Source organism: Bison bison, unplaced genomic scaffold (genome assembly GCF_000754665.1).
Source record: "Bison bison bison isolate TAMUID 2011002044 unplaced genomic scaffold, Bison_UMD1.0 scf7180017864346, whole genome shotgun sequence".
NCBI lineage: Eukaryota > Metazoa > Chordata > Mammalia > Artiodactyla > Bovidae > Bison > Bison bison.
The window spans coordinates 1,727,331-1,750,671 of NW_011494918.1; the positions used below are offsets into that span (position 1 = coordinate 1,727,331).

General features: G+C 38.9%; 1 protein-coding gene across 1 annotated transcript in view; it reads right to left on the minus strand.

The window, feature by feature from the left end:
• Positions 1 to 23,341, minus strand: part of DDR2 (discoidin domain receptor tyrosine kinase 2) — an 88,891-nt gene that overhangs the window by 31,114 nt on the left and 34,436 nt on the right. The window contains exons 3-8 of the mRNA XM_010854666.1: positions 22,236 to 22,338; positions 20,412 to 20,643; positions 19,942 to 20,089; positions 19,457 to 19,562; positions 8,433 to 8,616; positions 3,169 to 3,412 (exon numbers count right to left, since the gene is read on the minus strand). Coding sequence (XP_010852968.1) covers positions 3,169 to 3,412; positions 8,433 to 8,616; positions 19,457 to 19,562; positions 19,942 to 20,089; positions 20,412 to 20,643; positions 22,236 to 22,338 — 1,017 coding nt within the window. The remainder of the gene's footprint in view (positions 1 to 3,168; positions 3,413 to 8,432; positions 8,617 to 19,456; positions 19,563 to 19,941; positions 20,090 to 20,411; positions 20,644 to 22,235; positions 22,339 to 23,341) is intronic.

Here is a 23,341-nt window from a genome sequence, read left to right on the forward strand (position 1 = left end):
ACAGGAACACATGTATACCTGTGGCGGATTCATTTTGATATTTGGCAAAACTGATACAATTATGTAAAGTTTAAAAATAAAATAAAATTAGAGAGAAAAAAAAAAAAAAAGAAAACCAACATTAATAAGACACAAACATGTTTAATCTGCAAAGCTTTGGCATTTATGATAAAAAAAAAAAAATAATAAAAAAATAAATGTATGTGCTAGAACTATCCTGAAACTACCACCCCTCTCCACCCTGTGGGTGGAAAAATTGTCTTCCACGAAACTGGTCCCTGGTGCCAAAAATGTTGGGAACTACTGAGTTAAATTATCCTTTACTGTGATCCTGAAGCTTCCAAGACTAGATCCCCAAAATGTATTTGACAGATTGATGTTGGTAACTTATTTTTCCCTCTGATTTGTCTAATAAAGAGGGGAAGAATTAAAATACTCACTTCCCATTCAAGAGATTCTCTCCCAAAAACCTAATTTTTCTTCTTATTAGCATTATGATATAAATAAAGTATCTGGCACCCACCTGTACTTTTCTGAATTGGATTCTCAGGCTTCAGTGAAAACTAATATTATCATGACATTAAAGTTCCAGATATTTCAGCAGTCAAAAACTATATAACTATAGTTACATAGCTACAACTATTTTAAGTCTTTTTGGCACATTTCTAAAAGTGTCTTCTTTAATGTTAATGAGAATATACACAGCAGACATAAGTAACATGTTGGTCTGATTTGAGTTTACACGGGACGTATTTAATCACTTACTGAGAACATTTTTTCAAAATTATATTCTTATCAAGAAAATATAAAAAAGATATGAATACACTTTCTGTGATTTTATGCCACAAACACCACTGTTCAGATCATTTAATATGAAACAATTGCACTGACACACTTGTTCCATTTTCCTTTCAGAAATACAAGTTTGAGATGACTTAAAACTGATCATTCATGATGTTCTAAAATTCTTTGGTCATTAAGTTAGCAAAATATGCTTTATATTAATTCCTGAAGCAAACATTTCAAGTCTCCTGCAGAAACTCTGAGGATGGTGGAAACCTACTGTCTCCTAATTAACACTTAGAACGTTAAGTAACACTGATTTTGAACATTTAAATTTCTTCCCTCAATAAATACTTTATAAAATAATGAATCCACTTACTCTTAGATTAAATTTTTAAAACAGAAGGTATTGAGGCACCAAACCTCTTTTTCGAAACATGTACTGTATTTCCTTATCAATACATCTTAATCAGCAAAACATCTTAAATTTTTTTCTTTTAAAAATCAAATTAGGAAGTATGGGATCTTCTGGTTTATTTTTAGTCTTCCCTCTTCTCTGATGTCATTTTTTTGCCTATATTCTTCTTCCAGGCCTAGTATAAAGTCTCGCTCCTTTGTCCATTACAAATCCACTCTCTAGTGACCTCTCTCCTTCTGACCTTATTGTTGGTCACCACTTTGAACATCTTATGAAAAAAAAAATCGTTATCTAGGTTTTAAATCCTCATCTGAACTGTGATGATACAGACAGTGTCCTAAACGGCTTTTAACTTTTCATGATTTGATGCAGTCCATATTGGCAACTTTGTGGTCTCTAAATACCATTCCCCAATAAAAGGAACCAAGATCAATTGAGGAAATGTGATTCTACATCTGGGGCAATGAATGCTCAAAATAAGCTTGGGACATCTTGTTCTTTTAAATAGTAAAACAGCTATCAAAAACTTATAGGATCCAATTCAAGTAGACAGAGCCAGCTTAAAGGCATGTGCTCTGGTCAAATGCAGGCAATCCAAGTATTAAAAAGAATATTATTTGCAACACACACCAAATTTATAAAAACCAATGAATGCATAATAATACTAAGAAACATAACAAGGATGAAAATCAAAACAAAATCTATTCAACACCACTGAAAGTTGCTAAAGGTTGCATTAACTCATTACTCTGAAAATTGATGAAAAAAATTAATCACGTATCCTGCCCTTGCAATGCAAACTATATTTCAGGGTTAACAAGTATATGGGGAATAGTTCTCATATTCAGAATAAATTCAGCTAATAAATGCAAAAGGAACAAAAGAATTAGAAAATCACCAGTCAACAACTCTTAATGAAATAATTTAAGCAGTGGTCATCAATGGAGGGTGATGTCTAAGGAGAAAGATTGTGGGGAACTTTTATGTGAAAGAAAAACCACCTGAGCCCAAGATCAATCTTAGCATCACTAAAAGTGAGGGAGTCTAACATAACATCTCCATGATGAGATTCAACATAAAGTACACAACACTATCTATGAAAAATCCTTAGCAAAAACAAATATTGAATTTGAATCAAATTCACCTGTAAATATAACCTCCAGTCAACAAGACGACAGAGGATGTAAGTTACAGTAAAATGACACCATGGAAAGCAATCAGTTAATCCAGAATGGAATTGTTTTTTAATTTATTCTTTAGATTAAAAGAGATACAACCTAGCAATGTAATAAAGGAAATACACCAGGAGGGGCTTATTAGTAGGATCCTAATTCATTCAAGCCCACTGTTGTTAAGACATTATTAGACAATCAAGGATACATGAGTGTGGGTTGGCTATTACATTAAGGAATTAGTTATTAATAAATGTTGTTACAATACATTGTTATGAAGATAATGTTATCTTCTCAGGTGTATTCTAAAATTTTATTATTGAAATTCAAATAACATCTCAGATTTGCTTCAAAGCTCTATAGCAAGAAGGGAGGAATAAATGAAACAAGGATGACCAAAAAATCAACGATTAGTAAAGCTAAGTGATGGATGGAGGCTGATTGTTCTCTTTAGTGTATATTTAGACATCTTCATTTAAAGACTTTAATAGTGCTTAGGTTTGCTTTCCCTTAACTGCTTTGATTTACATTAAAGTTTTAACACATTGTACTCATTTTCTTTTTTTTTTTTAGACAAATATGAGTGAGAGCCAAGTAAACATTCTGTCCACTTCCACAGTCTCGTCTCTGCCCTTCCACAACCAAATTAGTGGCGAAAAAGATTCTATCTACCCATGAGACGCCACTTGGATAACTTTTTTCTTCTCAGAGACCCACCAATGAGAAGCTCTGGACACTGCCTTCCTCCTTCACCACCCTGCTCCCACTTCCCTAAGGGCCATCCAAGCTCCCAACCTGATTGGAAGGTGATCTCACTGAACATCATCCAGGTGTCAGCAAAATGGTATTGGCACTTGATGGCACTGGCCATGCGGTGGTGGAGGGGCACAGTGACGAAGCGAGCACTGGGGTTGACGTCATCCAGCACCAGCGGGAAGGAGACGGCGTTAGGTTCCCATTCATTGGCTTCAGAGCGGAAGTAGCACTGGACCTCCTTAAAAATCTTCACACCCTTAGCAAACATGTTGTTGCAGTGGACCTGGCCGAGAAAGAGGCATGGAGTGACAGCTTGACCCTGCTGGCTGGCACTGGGGACACAGTGCAAGCTCACCCAGTAAGACCTTAGACTTGTCAAATTTCTCTGAGCACCACCCTTGGTGAATACTTGATGCTCTGCAGTAATGCATTTTTCCCTTCTAGGAACCTCACAGTGGCACTGGAACATTGCTCTGACTTTACAAAACCTAGGCTGCTACTCTAGTCACCGTTATACAATTGTGCTCCCCTCGCCATCTTGCTGCACACTGCTGGGAGAGGCATCCTCATCTGTTAAACGAGGGCTGGACCAGCCTCCTCTCAGCTCCTTCCTTGCCCTTAACACTTGCTGGTCTGTCACTGTGCCTCTCACCACTCCAATCCTCTCAACCATGGTTGCTATCTACGCAGAATCAAGCTATTCTGAACAACTTTCTCCTAGGTACATTTCCAAAGTTAATCCACTCCTTTCAACGAGTTTAGATGAGAACCCTGAAATAACATGCTATCCAATACAATTTCATCTTTCTCTTTAGAAATCTCATTTTGACTGTCAGACACACTAGCATTTGTCAGCCAGAGACACAAGACTTAATTATCTCTCAATTAAATTCATTTTGGTAAAGCCATTCTGATGAATGCATTAAATCTTCATCATAGATACTTTCTGAGATGAGAAAAGAAAGTCTTTGGGAAGGTAGCTTGTACCCTCTTGCCCGCTGCCATGACTCTCTCACCAGGGTATTTGTGTGGCTTTTAAGGGTCATCAGGAAGAAGGATTCCACAACAGTTCTTCTGTAGCACCTTGCTGTGAGTAACATCCCTCAAAAGCAGAATGTCCATGATTGTAACTAAGTCAAGTCTCTGGTGGTAGTTCAGTAACATTACCTCAGGCTCAGTCCATTGTAGAAAATGGAGCTTTGCTGGTCACTCTCCCCTGAATTTAAAGACTTTAGGTTGGAAAAGCATCATTGTAATTTTTGGAATATATTTGTTATTTCAATTTTATGTCTTGCTTAGTCCCTGAATTGTAACCCTTCAATACCGTCCTCTGGTTTCTGGGTAATCAGTACAACCTAAGTGGCTCAAATGGTAAAGAATTTGCCTGCAATGCAGATCTCGGTTTGATCCCTGGGTTGGGGAGATCCCCTGGAATAGGAAATGGCAACCCATTCCAGTATTCTTGCCTGGAGAATTCCATGGACAGAGGAGCCTGGTGGGCCACAGTCCAAGGAATCACAAAGAGTCGGACACCACTGAGCAACTAGCACTTTCATTTTTTTAAATTCAGAATTTATTTTTAGCTGAGGAAGAAGTAATGATATAGGAATTTAATGACTGATGAAACAGACCAGAGATATGTGAAAAGAATAAAATCATGAAATATTAGAGTGACTGGAGACTTCAAAAATCTTCTAGTCCAGTTCTCTGTATACTAATTAGGAAACTGACATTTCAAGAGGTTTGACCTTTCTGGGGTCAGTCAACATCAGAACAGGATCTAGAATCGTAGACTGCAGTCCAGCATGCTTTCCATATCCACACCACATGGAAAGGGGGCAAATCACCTCAGATTTCCCATTTGGATTTTCCTCTAAATGTTAATATCTTCTTTGGGATGAATTAATAGCTCCAGTCTATTGAACACAAGTAAGTAGAATAAGGCTAAGAACAGAATCAAAAAAAAAAAAAAAAAAGAACAGAATCAAAGAAATGCCATCTACGGCTTCAATAGATTTTTCAGATGTTTTGAAATCTGTGGAGTGTTGGATAAGTGGTCTGTGGGGAAGACAATAATCTGACCTGCAAATGTTTTGGGAATCCTCCTGGAATGCAAATACATAGAACAGGATTTCATTCCCCAATGGACTTAAACACCCATGGCGGATTCATGTTGATGTATGGCAAAACCAATACAATATTGTAAAGTAATTAGCCTCCAATTAAAATAAATAAATTTATATTAAAAAATAAATAAATAAAAATATTTAATAAATAGAAAACATTTTAAAATGCATTTATATATATATATATATTTCAGAATCTCTTTTAATTTTTTTTCCTTGTTTGTCTTTTATTTTCATTTTACATTTTTCCAAAGAAAAAGCTCTTGGGTTTACAATAATTTATATAGTTTTCCAGTTTTAATTAATTGGTTTATACATTAATCTTTGATGTTGGAATTAAGTGTCTAGTTCATTTGTTTTATATCTTCCTTTTTTAATAATGAAGAAAATATTCAATACCATGAATTTTATTCAGTGTAGTTTTATATGTATCCCATTTGTTTTGACATATGTAATGTTTTCATTTTCTAAACTCTCTGTGGATTCACATTTCTTCTAAATGCTGTATTTTAACTACAATCAGGGCAGAGAAGGAAATGGGCAGTACTTTGCCTAGGAAGCAAAACTCCTCTCTAGAAGACATTGATGACCTGAAAGTCATCATTACTTTTTGTTTCAGAAAAGTTAAAACAAGGTAGATACCTGTTCAGCCTCTTAGCCTTAAGAGGACCAACCCTGAGTCAGCTCCTGAGAAGTTTCTGGTACCTTCTCATTGCAGAATATGCTTTTGAATAATTTTGACCTGTGATAAACTACACAGGAGTGGCTGGGGACTCAGGAAGATAAAAGTCAATTGAGTTAATATTATAGCTTTATGGGGGTTTTAAAATACATTTTATTATTTGTGGGACTAGAAATTCTCCTAATGATATACAATGAATTGATATGCTTGTTCATAGGTACACATTGGGTATACATCTTATTCACAACACAAATAAATTTTTCTTTGAAGAATACACAGTTTTGCTACCATGCAAATTTCCCTCCTCCCCGCAAAAAACTTGTGAAGGACAATTTGTTATACACAATTGCACACATGTTTTACAACTGCCAAAGAACCATTCATGAGCAACACACTGGCAGACCAGGTATATTTTTCTGTTCTTATCATATAACTAATAACCATATTATTATCTTTTATACTATTATTATTAATAGTATTAATAATATTATATTATTAGTATTAGTATTAATATTATATTATTATTATAATAATAACTATATTATTATCTTTTATAACTATTATAATATTAACTATATTATAATAACTAATTACGCAATTAGGAGATATTATCATCTTAACATGTGAGAGTGATGTAGTAGACATGCATTTTCTTTCTGACTCCAGTTTCATGCCAAGGATTAACAAATTTTTGTTTACTAGGACAATTTGTTATACACAATTGCACACATGTTTTACAACATGTGTAAAGCCTTAATGGTAAAACAGTTTCCCTTCTTCAGGGTTCCTACATACCTCTTTCTGCAAATAGTGTCTTTCCCCACTGAACCCCAAACTGTCCCAAGAAAGAAACTATTTCTTATTCATCTGTTTACCCCAGAATCTAGCATTCAGGTTTAACATCTAATCTGGTCACACTTCACATGGACGTTTTCTTCCCTTCTATTCCTTTCTCTCTGAAACATTCATGGGTTTGAAAAGGCAAAATGACCATTTGAGCTAAGTACCACCATACCAACAGAGATGTCCTCAATGCTTACATCTAGGGTGGGCTGTCCTGAAAGGCCCTACCCCAGAGAAAATGGAAATCAGGCCTTAAGTCCCCTCCCTAAGCTCTTCTCAGGGTCTCACTTAACTCTTCACAGAGCTGTCCTTTTCCCAGATCTTTCAGCTTTCATCCAAGTCCTCAATAAAATGTACCTACTCACTCTTAACTACTCTGTAATAATAAACTGATAAAATCACTTCTGCTATTGCATTGAAGACATTAACTTTTGCATTTTAATGCAGACTTTGGGGTGATGGCATTTTAGCAAAAACAAATTTAAAAACCTAATAACTTACATTTGAGAGCTTAGAAAAGACTTGGGTTAAAACCACACCACCTCACTTGCCTTGAATCTCATTCATTGGATAAAACTCCTCTGGCTAGGCAAAGAGTCACAGAGATCTCAGAATCTGGACCTGAGGTCTAAAATCCAGATGTTGGCCCAGCCAGAAGTCACAGCAATTTCTCTTGCCTGGCCCCAGTCCTTCTACAAGTTTCTGTTTATAGTTGAGAAAATACAATTGCACTTTCAGTGTCTTATTGCTGTTCATCGTATCTCCTCCTCCTTCTACCCTACGTGGCAGAGATACAGAGATATACATGGTGAAAGTAGGCAATAAAGGATATCATTTGTTCATTTGCAAACATTTTTTGAGCCTGCATATATATAACTGCCAGGTGCTTGGGTACTGAGATCAGAAAGCAGAGTCACCACCTTGGAGGAGCTTGAGGTCTAATAAGAGAACCAGACACATACACATATAGCTGATCATAGATAAGGAAACAAAGAACTCTGGGAATAGAAGTGTATGGGATCTTTTATCACGATTTCTCAGTGCGGTGGGCATAGAGAAAATACTCAGAGGGTGGAGACTGGTTCAAAATATAGAGCCCTTTCTTCTTCCATTGAGCATCAGAGCTACAGTGAGCCACCCTTACTGACAAGAGCGTGTCCCCTCCCTGAAGAGTGCTGGGCAGAGCCAAGTAATGATGTCCATGGCCCTAGTCACTTCTGCCTTTGTGGGCCCTACCCTTCATAAAAACACATTAAAATTATATTTTACAACCATGTTTGTTAAAAAAGATGAGAATAACTTTGACCCTAAAACTCATTTCTTTTATTCTGACAGTAAAAGAAGTTAAATCATTTCTGTGGGCTTAAAGTATGGGTCCCAGACAGTGCACCCAATTTGCATAATGAATATGTCAACTCTGTTGATGAGACAACAGCAACAAAATACATTGAAAAACAGTGACCTAGTCCAACACGCTTATTTACAAATGAAGAAACCACCCCAGAGAAATGAAGTGACTCATGAAATGCCTGCAGCTAGTTAGCAGTAGAATATGTATTTGAATCCTGTTCTGCTGGCATTACCCTCAGGTTCTTCCCAGCATGCCTTTTCCCTCGATCATGATTTTGGCTTCCATGCCTAACTCCACTGACCTTCATAGTAGTAAAATTCCTGATGCGGTCAAACTCAAACATGATCTCGATGTAACCATTGGTGGCGCTCTCGTTTCTCCAGCCCACATAGTCATAGCCCGGCCACACATGGTACTCGTGGGTCTGCGTGAAATCATCCAGGCCAGACACGCCATCAGTCAACTGGCCCAGCCCTTCAGTCATGCTGCTCAAACCAAAAAAGGAGAAGAAAACAGGAGAGAGGAACTTGGAGTTAATCGGACATTTACAGAAGAGTTTTTATCCAGTTTCTCCACCCCAGGTTTTGTAAGAGTTGATTATCTTGGAGGTTGAAGAATTATGAAAAATCCAATATAGTTTACAGTACTGACTCATTTATCCTACATCAATGGGGAACAAAGAATTCCATATAATGAATTTTACAAAATATTGGATACTTAACTCTATTATAGCAAAGCTTTTAAACACTTTTAAAAATCATTTTATATGAAAAGCTTTCTATGATCTATTGTATCCTTACCTGTTCTTATACTTAACATAATAAGTCTTTATATAACGATTCCACATTATCAAGTGCGTTTGGCAAATTCATCCATTAATGAGTAAATAAGTGAATGCATAGAATGAATAATGTAGTAGATGGTGGCACTTGCTTATCACTAAATAAATGGTTCCAGAGCTGGTTGGAAATTTTCCTGACTCCCCTTTGACTGTATATTGTTATTGTTTGATGAGTCAATTCCAGAGCAGCCAGTCTTGCCTTCTACTTCACATCCCCAACAACTTAATTTGATATCAAACTAAAGGGGGAAAAAGTAACCACTGCCAAATTTAAATACTAATTTAATTCTAATTCCATTTGTGGAATACTAGATTCATGTAGTAAAACGCATGGGTCCACATGAGTATCTCAGGTATTGGATTGCATTTTCTTTTCTAGTTTGGCAGCCTTTCCACTTCTGAGTGTGAGGCTATTGTGAATGGCTGAAATTGCCAGAAGCCTGACTGCTTCTGTTTAAAGTTTGAAGAACATAAAGAGACCTCCTTCCTTCTTTTATGGAGGGACAGAATGAGAACACATCATGTGGAGTTGCTCTCTCCTCAAGCTCTGGAAGCTACGTCAGGAGTCTCCCAAATGAAAAGACTGGGATCGTCACCCTCAAGCAATATTCTGTGTGATCCTTGAGGTTACAGGCAAAGCAATGCCATGTAAAATTTGTGAATTACCAAAAAAAAAAAAAAACCTGATTACAGTGATTGTGCCAAGCTTACAGATATATTTTTAAATATATTTGCTCATTGAAAAATGTTTGGCAAATTATAATATTTATCTACAGGGACTAAACCCTGGCTCTCCCTTCCAAGGTTTTGCCTTCTTTTTCTTCTCTCTACAGATCAAAAAGGCTAGGACAGCATAAGTTTACTTGTCATGAATGTATTTCCTATTGTCTCCAGAAAAATAAATCCCCATGAAAATCTTCAGAAAAGCAACACAATTAAAAGGAATGCTAATTCAATTCCCTTTAATCAGAATTTAATCAAATGGGGAAAGAGTAAGGAAAGAAACTTTGCCTGTTTACTTTATATACTTTAGGACTGTTAGAATTTCTACAAGAGTATACATTACTTTTAGATTTTTAAAAATTTAAATAAGTAACTTTTGCTACTATGACTGTTTATTTCCTGAGAACTTGAATTAGGTAACTTTGTTATCTTCTCACTCAGCCACACCCCAACTAGATATCTCATGACCTCAATTATGAGGTGGAAGCTGATTATGTCTAAATCTCTGCAATCTTTTTTTTTTTTTTTTACCTTTTCTCTGGGGTCCATCCAAAATCATATTTCTAGTTATCTGCCTTATTTCTCCATCTTAATGTCCTATCAGTTCCTTACATTAATAACCCAAACTGAATCCATCATCATCTGTTTCTAAACTAAATCTTTCACCTAGATTTCCCATTTCTGTCAACTCTACTTCTCTTCCATTTCCACTGAGAGTTCCTGGCATAAAATAAGCATATATTTGTTGAATGAATACATGTCACCTTCATTGTTTGAGTTACCTGGACTACCATGTTTCATCTGACTCTTTCTCACATCCAGTGGTCCCTAAGTGAGTACCTCTTTCTCATTCCCATTCTCACAGTCACCACTTTGGCCTGGGTCCTTAACTCTTATCATGTGACTGAACTTGGAATTAGAATATATTCCCCTCTTATCCTCTCTTTCTATTCAAATCTAGCCTTTGAATAGCTTAATGAATCTACCTAAAGTACAGCTCCCATCATGTTCTTCTCCAGCTTTAAAAAAATCTTCAGCAGCTCATTGTATTGGTGATGTTGATAAAGAAGAACAACTCCCCCTCCTTGTCTCTTCTTCCTGGCCTTGGCTCCCTTTTCTCCACATTCTCTCTATAATGTATCATTTGTAGATTTTTAAAATCATGGCCATACTGATGGTTGTGAGGTGATACTTCATTGTAGTTTTGATTTGCATTTCTCTAATAATAAGCGATGTTGAGCACTTTTTCATGTAAGACCAGAAACTATAAAACTCTTAGAGGAAAACATAGGCAGAACATTCTTTGACATAAATCACAGCAAGATCCTCTATGACCCACCTCTTAGGGTAGTGGAAATAAAAATGAACAGATGGGATCTAATAAAACTTAAAAAGCTTTTGCACAGCAAAGGAAGCCATAAACAAGATGAAAAGATGGAAAAATCTACATCCAAGATTACTGCACCCAACAAGGATCTCATTCAAAATTGTTGGAGAAATAAAAAGCTTTACAGACAATCAAAAGTTAAGAGAATTTAGTACCACCAAACCATCTTTACAACAAATGTTAAAGGGACTTGTATAGTCAACAAATAGAAGAGAAGGAAAAGATCTACAAAATCAACCCCAAACAATTAAGAAAATGGCAATAGGAACATATCTATCAATAATTACTTTAAATGTAAATAGATTAAATGCTCCAACCAAAAGACACAGACTGGCTGAATGGATACAAAAACAAGACCCATATATATGTCTACAAGAAACCCACTTCAGACCTAAAGATACATATAGACTGAAAGTGAGAGGATGGAGAAATATATTGCATGCAAATGGGAAGCAACAGGAAGCTGGAGTAGCAATCCTCATCAGACAAAAGAGACCTTAAAATAAAGAAGATTACAAGAGATAAGGAAGGACACTGCATAATGAGCAAGGGATCAATCCAAAAGGAAGACATAACAGTTGTAAATATCTATGCACCCAACATAGAAGCATGTCAATACATAAGACAAACACTAACAGATATAAAAGGAGAAATTGACAGGAACACAATAATAGTAGGAGACTTTAACTCCCCACTCACACCACTGGTCAGATCATCAAAACAGAAAATTAATAAGGAAACACAAGTCTTAAATGATACATTAGATGAGATGGATCTCATTGATATCTTCAGGACATTCCATCCAAATGCAGAAGAATACACCTTCTTTTCAAGTGCACATGGAACATTCTCCAGGATAGACCACATCTTGGGTCATACATCAAACCTCAGTAAATTCAAGAGAATTGAAATCATATCAAGCATCTTCTCCAACCACAACACTGAGACTAGATTGCAGAGAGCCGGTGGGAGGACCTCCGCCCATGGCAAAGGTCATGAGGAAGAAGGCTCGACATACACAAAGGCGGGATCAAGCCTCAGGAGTCCCCCTGGAAATTCTCGAGCATCTACCCCCATAACCAGAGCCTGCCTACTTTACTACTTTGTGCTCTCACCTACACCTCTGACTTTACGGGGTGCTGTCCCCCACCACCTCTTTTGGAGAAGGAGTTAACTTAGAGCTCCAGCTAATAAAAACTCCTGGGTGTGACAAGAGTGTTTTAACCTACAAACTCCTCTGAAGGTTCTCTAGCCTGCCTGACAGGCTTGTCCAGCCACATGTGATTGCTCACAGCCTCCCAACTGTGAGAGGCACGAGATGGTTTAAACCTTCTAAAAACAGATTCTTTAGAGAAGTTAGAAAACTATTAGTATAAGTATAATGGGCTGATTAGAAATTGTATTGGTGAAGGGTTTTTCATTTGTTGAGCCAATGTTTGTTGCTAAGTCTCCACATCCCCTGCCCTTACACATATTAATGAATATATAGAAGAAATAAGTATTAACCTTTGATATTAATCATGTCAGACCTTAGGCTAAGTAAATTCTTTCCTTAACTAAAACCCACTACACCCTCACCCTATAGGAATGTAACTTTATCTGGTACCTTCGGAAGGTGGAGTCTTTTTTAAGAATAATCACCCCTGGAGAAATAAGTGTCCTGGTTGACTGACCGCTGTCACAAGGAGAGGGTCATAAATTGTCAGCAGGCCCCCTGGCCAGAAGATGATGTAACACCCCTGAGACCTCTGTATACATTTGTATGAAGCACTTGACTTTGATAAAAGTCAGGACTGCTGACCCCACGTGACTTTTGCATAACATCTCAGTGTATAAAAGTAGACCATGGAAAATAAAGAATTGGGATCAGTTTCTCGAAATACAGGTCTCCCCATGTCGCTCTCTCTCTCACTCTGGCTGAGTCTCCATCTGGAGCACGGAACCTGCCATGCTTACTAATTATGCCTGGGCTTCTAAGATCCGACTGGGGAGGCCTCAGGGTCTCCTCTCCTTCGGGAGAATGGAAGGATGCCTGCAGCCTACGTAAGTGGTGCAAACTTCTTGTCTTGAAGTTTTATTGGTCTCCCGCGTAAACCAAGCTACTCAGCCTCTTTTCTCCACTGAATTTTCCTACTGAGCTATCTTCATTCTATTACTCTTTACATCTCTAATTAATATCTAATTGAAGCTATTGTATCCTGATCCTCGCCGATGCCATCCCTGCTTCGAACTCCCTGGATGAGCCGGGGCTGGACCTCAGCACTAGATATCAATTACAAGGAAAAAACTGTAAAAAATAAAATCAAATGGAGATTAAACAATACATTTCTAAATAACCAACAGGTTACTGAAGAAATCAAAAGAAAAATAAAACAATTTCTAGAAACAAATGACAATGAAAACACGATAACTCAAAATCTATGGGATGCAGCAAAAGCAGTTCTAAAAGGGAACTTTATAGCAATACAATCCTACCTCAAGAAAGAAGAAAAACATCAAATAGACAACCTAACTTTACACCTAAAACAACTGGGAAAAGAAGAACAAAAAAAAAAACAAAATTAGAAGGAAAGAAATCATAAAGATCAGAGCAGAAATAATCGAAAAAAAAATGAAAGAAACAACAGTAAAGATTAGTAAAACTAAAAGTTGGTGCTTGGAGAAGATAAAAAAAAAATGACAAACCTTTAGCCAGGCTCATTAAGAAAAAATGAAAGAATAAATTCAACAAAATTATAAATGAAAAAGGAGAGCTTACAACAGACAATGCAAAGATACAAAGGATTATAAGAGAGTACTATAAACAACTATATGGCAATGAAATGGATAACCTGGAAGAAACAGACAGATTCTTAGAAAGCTTCAATCTTCCAAGACTGAACCAGGAAGAAATAGAAATTATGAACAACCCAGTTACAAGCACTGAAATTGAAGCTATGATCAAAAATCTCCCTAAAAACAAAAGCCCAGGACCAGATGGCTTCACAGGATAATTCTATCAAGAGCTAATGCCTATCCTTCTAAAACTCTTTCAAAAAACTGCAGAGGAAGGAATACTCCCAAACTCAGTCTATGAGGCCACCATCACCCTGATACCAAAACCAGACAAAGACAATACAAAAAAAGAAAACTACAGGCCGATATCACTGCTGAACATAGATGCAAAAATGCTCAACAAAATTTTAGCAAACAGAATTCAGCAACACATCAAAAAGCACATACACCATGATCAAGTTGGATTTATTCCAGGAATGCAAGGATTCTTCAATATATGAATATCAGTCAATGTGATACACCATGTTAACAAATTGAAAGATAAAAATCATATGACAGTCTCAATAGATGCAGAAAAAGCCTTTGTCAAAATTCAGCACTCATTTATGATTAAAACTCTTCAAAAAAAGTGGGCATAGAAGGAACCTACCTCAACATAGTAAAGGCCGTATATGGTAAGTCTACAGCAAACATTATTCTCAATGGTGAAAAACTGAAAGTGTTCCCCTAAGATCAGGAACAAGACAAGTGTGTCCACATTCATCACCATTATTCAACATAGTTCTGAAAATCCTAGCTACAGCAATCAGAGAAGAAAAAGAAATAAAAAGAATCCAGATTGGAAAAGAAGTAAAGCTCTCATTGTTTGCAGATGACATGATACTGTACATAAAAAACCCTAAAGATAGTATTAGAAAATTACTAGAGCTAATCAGTGAAATTAGCAAAGTTGCAGGATACAAAATCAATACACAGAAATAACTTGCATTTCTATATACTAACAATGAAATCAGAAAGATAAATTAAGGAATCAATCCCATTCACCATTGCAACAAAAAGAATAAAATATCTAGGAATAAACTTACCTAAGGAGACAAAAGAACTGTACAGAGAAAATTATAAGACACTAATGAAAGAAATCAAATATGACATAAACAGATGGAGAGAGATTCCATGTTCCTGAGTAAGAAGAATTAACATTGTGAAAAATGACTATACTACCAAATGTGACCTACAGATTCAGTGCAATCCCTATCAAATTACCAATGGCATTTTTCACAGAACTAGAACAAAAAATTTCACAATTCATATGGAAACATAAAAGACCCCAAATAGCCAAAGCAGTCTTGAGAAAGAAGAATGGAGCTGGAGAAATCAACCTTCCTGACTTCATATTATACTACAAAGCTACAGTCATCAAGACAGTACGGTACTGGCACAAAAACAGAAATATAGACTAATGGAACAAGATATGAAGCCCAGAAGTAAACCCATGCACCTATGGGTACCTTATTTTTTGACAAAGGAGGCAAGAATATACAATGGGGCAAAGACAGCCTCTTCAATAAATGGTGCTGGGAAAACTGGACAGATACGTGTAAAAGAATGAAACTAGAACACTTCCTAACACCATACACAAAGATAGACTCAAAATGGATTAAAGACCTAAATGTAAGACCAGAAACTTTAAAACTCTTAGGGGAAAACATAGGCAGAACACTCGATGACATAAATCAAAGCAAGATCCTCTATGATCCACTCCTAGAGTAACAGAAATAAAAACAAAAGGAAACAAGCGGGACCTGATTAAACTTAAAAGCTTTTGCACAGCAAAGGAAACTATAAGCAAGGTGAAAAGACAAACCTCAGAATGGGAGAAAATAATAGCAAATGAAACAACTGGCAAAGGATTTATTTCCAAAGTATACAAGCAGCTCACACAACTCAATACCAGAAAAACAAACAACCCAATCAAAAAGTGGGGAAAAGACCTAAACAGACATATCTCTAAAGAAGACATACATATGGCTGACAAACATAAGATGCTCAACATCACTTATTATTCAGTTCAGTTCAGTTCATTATTAGAGAAATGCAAATCAAAACTACAATGAGATATCACCTCACAGTGGTCAGAATGGCCATCATCAAAAAGTCTACAAACAATAAATGCTGGAGGGGGTGTGGAGAAGAGGGAACGCTCCTGCACTGTTGGTGGGAATGTAAATTGATACAGCAACTCTGGAAGACAGTACGGAGATTCCTTAAAAAGCTAGGAATAAAACCACCATGTGACCCAGCAATCTCACCCCTAGGCATATACCCTGAGGAAACCAAAATTGAAAAAGACACATGTATCCCATTGTTCATTGCAGCACTATTTACAATAGCTAGAACAAGGAAGCCGGAGAAGGCAATGGCAACCCACTCCAGTACTCTTGCCTGGAAAATCCCACGGATGGAGGAGCCTGGTAGGCTGCAGTCCATGGGGTTACTAAGAGTCGGGCACAACTGAGTGACTTCACTTTCACTTTTCAGTTTCATGCACTGGAGAAGGAAATGGCAACCCACTCCAGTATTCTTGCCTGGAGAATCCCAGGGACAGAGGAGCCTAGTGGGCTGCCGTCTGTGGGGTCGCACAGAGTCAGACACGACTGAAGCGACTTAGCAGTAGCAGCAGAACAAGGAAGCAACCTAGATGTCTATCAACAGATGAATGGATAAAGAAGGTGTGGTACACAATGGAATATTACTCAGACATAAAAAGGAAGACACATTTGAGTCAGTCTTAATGAGGTGGATGAACCTAGAACCTATTATACAGAGTGAAGTAAGTCTGAAAGACAAAGATAAATATCGTATTCTAATGCATATATATGGAATCTAGAAAAATGTTACTGAAGAACTTATTTATAGGGCAGCAATGGAGAAACAGACATAGAGAATAGGCTTATGGAAAAGCAACCAAATTAAAAAAAATAGGCAGAACACCTAAATAGATGTTTCTCCAAAGAAGACATACAGATGGCTAATAAACTGTGAACTTCTTAAAGGTAGGATCAATGACTTTACTATATTTGAATCCCTACCAAATTCCTTGCATGTAGTAACAGTTGATCAGCAAAGATTTACTAAACTAAACTGAATTGATCTCTGCTTTCCTCTGAGCCTTGATTTATGGCAGTTGGGTGTGGCTAAGTGAAATGACGCCAAGACCAAGTTATGTAAAGGGGGAAGAACAATGACTAAGTAGATGGAAAGGAAGTGATTCGCAATAGAAATCCTGATGAGTCAGGTCTTCAGATAGGGATCGGGAAGCTGAAGGCAGTACTTTATTCTTCACAGCACACAGAGTCGGACACCACTGAAGCGACTTGGCAGCAGCAGCAGCAGCAAGACAATGGAAGTGCTGTAACTCCACAGTCCTCTTCCTGAGACTCACTAATTTCTCTCTCTCTCAACCACCCACGACCTCCATTATGCAGTGTGGGCTCCACTATAATTGAGACCTCTCTGCCAAGGTCAACCTGTGCAAAGATCAACTTCAGAGAGCAAACTATTGATCTGGGGTAGAAGGATGCCAAGACTTGGAATGAATCAGGATAGGTGGGAACATCTCTTAACCAACACTAAATTCCTCCTGTATCTGAACATATTCCTCTACCGTGGCCCTCCCTTGGTTCACTTCCAGTATCCATCAGTCCTTCTGCTGTTCCCAGTTCTAGCTTCTGCTGTAGTCAGGTCATTCTGGTCCTCATCTCTGATTCCTTTCCTCTGCTCCCTCTACCGACCTCCTTTTTGCCAACTATCATCTCATCCTAGAAACTTTCCTTGTCTATTATAAGTCTTAACAGTCTCCTTGTCACAATTTCTAAAGCATTTACATGTATGGAATTTATTCTTTCTGAACTTCTTTTTAAGTCTAATTCATTGTAGCTTTAGTTCTTCTGGCCCTTTGTCTCCATAAGTAGGCTATTATTTATGTTAGACCTCATGTCCTGTTTTGAGGGTCAAAAATATGGCTACCTTATCATACTACAACATTTAGTTCTTCTTTGTATAATTTACTGTTTTCCTTGTTATTATTTTGTCTTGTTGAAGATCCTCTGGAGAAGGAAATGGCAATCCACTTCATTATTCTTGCTAGAAAATCCCATGGACAGGGAGCCTGGCAGGCTACAGTCCATGGGGTCGCAAAGAGTTGGGCCCAACTGAGCGAATAACACTTTCACTTTCACTTTGTCTTGCCAAACTAGGCTCTCAGTTCCTTCCAAATAAAGACTACATCCATTACATCTGTTGGATCATCAAAAAAGCAAGAGAGTTCCAGAAAAACATCTACCTCTGCTTTATTGACTACGCCAAAGCCTTTGACTGTGTGGATCTCAACAAACTGTGGAAAATTCTTAAAGAGATGGGAATACCAGACCACCTGACCTGCCTCCTGAGAAACCTGTAAGCAGGTCAAGAAACAATGGTTAGAACATGGAACAACAAACTGGTTCCAAATCAGGAAAAGAGAACATCAGGCTGTATAGTATATTGTCACCCTGCTTATTTAACTTAGATGCAGAGTACATCATGAGAACTGCTGGACTGGATGAAGCACAAGCTGTAATCAAGATTGCTGGGAGAAATATCAGTAACTTCAGATATGCAGATGACACCATCCTTATGGCAGAAAGCAAAGAACTAAAGAGCCTCTTAATGAAAGTGAAAGAGGAGAGTGAAAAAGCTGGCTTAAAACTCAACATTCAAAAAATGAAGATCATGGCTTTCAGTCCCATCACTTAATGGCAACTAGGTGGGAAAACAATGGAAACAGTGACAGATTTTATTTTCTTGGGCTGCAAAATCACTGCAGATGGTGACTGTAGCCATGAAATTAAAAGACGCTTGCTCCTTGGAAGAAAAGCTATGATCAACCTAGACAGCATATTAAAAAGCAGATATATTACTTTACTGACAAAGGTCCATATAGTCAAAGCTATGGTTTTTCCAGTAGTCATGTATGGATGTGAGAGTTGAACCATAAAGAAAGCTGAGCATCAAAGAATTGATGCTTTTGAACTGTAGTGTTGGAGAAGACTCTTGAGAGTCCCTTGGACTGCAAGGAGATCCAACCAGTCCATCCTAAAGGAAATCAGTCCTGAATGTTCACTGTAAGGACTCAGGCTGAAGCTGAAACTCCAATACTTTGGCCACCTGATGTGAAGAACTGACTTATTGGAAAAGACCATGATGCTGGGAAAGATTGAAGGCAGGAGGAGAAGGGAATGACACAGGGTGAGATGGTTGGATGGCATCACCAACTTGATGGACATGAATTTGAGCAAGCTCCAAGAGTCGGTGATGGTCAGGGTAGCCTGACATGCTTCAGTCCGTGGGGTCACAAACAGTCGGACATGACTGAGTGACTGAACTGAACTGAATTGATTTTACTTTATCTAAATTTATCTCACGATGCCTAGTATAAGTGCCAAATAAACACTAGCTAGTTGATTGATTCATTGAGTGTTGTTCCCAGGCCATGATAAAGTATTATTCTCTTCTGGTGGTCATTTGCCTAGTCTGATGATTAACGTCTCCCAGGATTTACCTGTACCCAACAGCTCCATCATAGACAGAATCGTTGAGATAAATGATGGAGCCTCCCGGCAGTACAAACTGCTGTCCAGCTGGAGCGCTGTAAGACACCAAGCCATCTGCCAAAGGAAACGTGGATGTGTCAGTGCCTTTGAGAAGGAGATGTACCTGCTGCTTAGACCAGCTATCCCAGGGAACTATCTGAGGCTTTAAGAGTGCTATTTTGAGCAGTGTGCCCACCTGGGATTCAATCTGGGCACACAAGGAGCAATCCTGGGGAGCACTCCTCTGCAGCAACAGTCAGCAGAGTAACTTGGTGTGGGGCACCACACCCTGGGTGGATGAATAATATTCCTTTCTTTACTCTAACCAGGATGATTAGTAATTCCAGTGAAATTCTTAGTGGAAGGAAATCCTCCTTCTGATTTGATTGCCTTTATTGACCAGGGGTTGATGTTTTTAATAAAGTTTATAAGCTCCCTCTCTTTAGACACCTACCCAGCCAGACACATCCGTAAAGCTCCACCCTCATGCACACATTCATGGAGTGATCAGTTACTGGGATAAAGCGGACAAATCTGGCCACAATGGGTGGCTCCAAATCCTTTAGGAAAATGTCATAGGGGTTACTATTTCCATCCAGCACCTAAGAAGAAGGAAGAGAAAGAGTGAGGAGTTGCAATGAAGTTATGCTGACTCTTCTTCATTCCCCAAGTCATTATCTCTTTGATGGAACCTTTCTTTTTAATTCAAGGAGCAGAATGTATTCGTTCACAGCTCTCTCAGCAGGCTTGATATCCCTGTCTGTGCCCCCATCCTATCCTCTTCATCTTGGGTCACACATTCCCAAGGGAATGGCAGGTCTGTGGACACACACACCTGCATAGACAATCTGTGTGCTTCCTCTTCTAGCCTAAGTCAAAATACAGTCCCAGACATCCCAGGGTTTGGATGTCTCTTCTTCTTACCTGTTTCCCATGCCGGTTCCTCCAAGAGATCCAGCGAGTGCCATCTCGACTGTAGTTGATCTTGTACATGGGGGCAAACTCAATGCCATGGCCCCCTGCATGGCGTCCCTGGGTCCCCACCAGAGTGATAAAGTGCAGGGTGTGCAAGTCAATCTGCAGAAACTCCTTCAGGTCATCAGGTTCCACTGGAATCTCAGGACACCAGGCTCCGTCCCCTTCTTCCGAGTCCAGCCTTGATGGATGAGGGTTAGGGGAAGAGGAAGGAACCGTGAAACCACAGTTATTTACCAGTCCCCAGCAAGCAGCTGCCAGTCCTGAAGGGAGAGAGCAGGCTGGGAGTCCAGTCCAGATGGACTTTTGGGGCTCTCCCCACCAGTCTGACTGTCACCACCATACCCACTTGTGGCCAGTTCCCTCTCCCTCAGGCACCATGAAACCCAGAAAGACAGTCACCACCAAGGAGATGGAGACCTTCAGATAACATGTAGCCTTTACTTCCCACCCTTGTTTAGAGGTCTCAGGGGAGGTCCCATGCAATGAAACCCTCCCTACCCTCTATTCCTTATAACAAAGCTAACCACTCCTTGCCTGGATATCAAGTTATAGGAGTGGGGAGGGAGGAATCATCAGATCTGCAGTGTGGGTTGTGCAATGCAGTGGAATTTCAACCAGCAGGGTGAGCGTGGCAGCTCAGCAAAAAGCCATGAAAACCTATGGTGAGAGTGAGGAGTAAGGGCATGTCAGGGAAAAGTAAATAATCTGGTTTCATTTTATGACCTCCAGGATGACCAACCAGCAAGCAAAATTGTGAAATCATTGTAAAGTTTATTTTGGGACCCTCTTCCCCTCTTCCCTCTTCTCAGGAATGTGTCTCTTCTCACAGTTGATACCTACTCATGGCCACTCCCTTCCAGCCCCACCAGACATCACTCTAATCTTTCACACATCAAGACAGAAATCATGGAGAAGGTTTATAGGGATGTTTATAGTAAGGCTTAAAATGGATGCTTCCATTTTAACAGAGATCAATACTTCACACCAAAAGAACTAGATTCCAAGAAGAAGGTTATTTCTTAACAAGTTAAATAGTTTTTGACAAGGGTGTTTATTGCTTTAAAGGACCCTTGATATTAGACCAGAAGAAACCTACCATATTTTGTTTATGGATGAGGATGGCCCTTCAGTGTAAGGTATCCTTGAGAGGAAGGAAGAATTTGTTGGATACCTCAATGCCTCATTGAGTCCTTGATGTCTTCTCCTGTGAGTGACGTTTCACAGATACTCACCAAAAAGAGGATCAGGGCTCCCAACTCCCAGTGTCCTACCTAATCTGCACTTTCCCATAGGTACCACCAAAGTCCACTTCTTGCAGTACTTCATGGTGAGAAAGTGGCTACAGCAGGTGTACTACATGTCAATAAGCCAACCTGCAATGGGTGGTGAGGCTCTAGGGGTGAGGCTGCTAGACTAGCACATGATGTCTTCCCCATTCCCACCAGCTCCCACCAAGTGTCATCCTTCTCTGTTAGCCCCTTGAGCCAGTTATTCTGTCCAACCCATGCATGGCATGCTCAGTCCCTCAGAAGTGTCTGACTCTTTGCAACCCCATGGACTGCAGTCTGCCAGGTGGTCCATGGAATTCTCCAGGCAAGAACAGTGGAGTGGAGTGCCATTTCCTACTCCAGGGGGTCTTCCTAATGCAGGGATCGAACCTGCATCGCCTGCATCGGCAGGCAGATATTTTACCCCTGGGCCATCTGGAAAGCCCCAAGGGAGCCATCTGTCCAACCCAGAGCTCAGGTTTTTTGAGGTGCGCATTCTCACCTTCCATATCTGGCAGCGGTGGACTCTGACCACTGACTGGAGGCTGTGATGTCCTCGTCGGGAATGTGGCCTCCTGACATGCCCAGAGGGTAGCGGCATACAGCTGAACCAAGAGGAACCAAAGAGAAAAGAGAGGAGATGCTGTTACTTTTATTTTCAGAGACCCCCCCAGCCAGAATGCAGTTGATTATTGGACAGGAAAGAGGGACTAAGTCCCCTACAGCCCTGGTTTGACCACTCTGACTCTCTCAGCCTTTTCTTCCTGGACTGGCCTCCAAACTTATTAGCATTCAGTTTTCCAATCATTGACCCTCAGTCAACCCTATCTTTTGGTCCAAATTCTGACAATCCTGTAATGTGCTAATTTATCCTTTCACTTGGTGATAACTCCATGGCCCATCCCCATTTCCTTATTAGCAGACATGCATTTCTAATCAGTTTCACAACAGTGGTAAGTTCACATCCTCATAATTACTATGTACCTTTTATGACCCATAGCATTTTTTTTCCCTTAGATAGCTGATTTCATAAAACTATGGAGCAGAGTTTAAAAAAATTTTTAAACTCTCCTATAAAGGTACAGAACACACAGCTTTGGCCCCATCAGCAGCATGTTTTTGCCTCTGGCTAAGAATAATAATCTCTAGAGATGGACTTCTTCCTTCAGCCAAGATAGACTAACAAAGACCAGATTTATTCTCCTGGGTAAAACAACCAAAAAATAGGAATAGTATATGAAAAATTGAGTTTCAACATAATGAAAATCAGACAACAAAGGGCAGCAATTCCTGAGAGAAAGGAAACAAAGAGTATGAGCTCCACAATGGTAACAGCTTACTTCCATGAGCACATCCAGGCTGTAGCAGAGGGAGTGAAAACTCAGGCAGCGGCTGGAGGATTTCCTGAGCTCAGAAGACAAAGAAAAGAGTCTGGAGAGGTCAAGCGGACTAGAGGTCTCAAGACATAATTTGCAATAAAATAAAGCATCCTTAGCTAAATTTAAATTTCAGATAAACAATGAATAATTTTTTAGTATACATATGTCCCATGCAATTAAAAAAATTGGGCTGTAAGAGAGGCAGAGAGATAGTATCTATAATAAAATA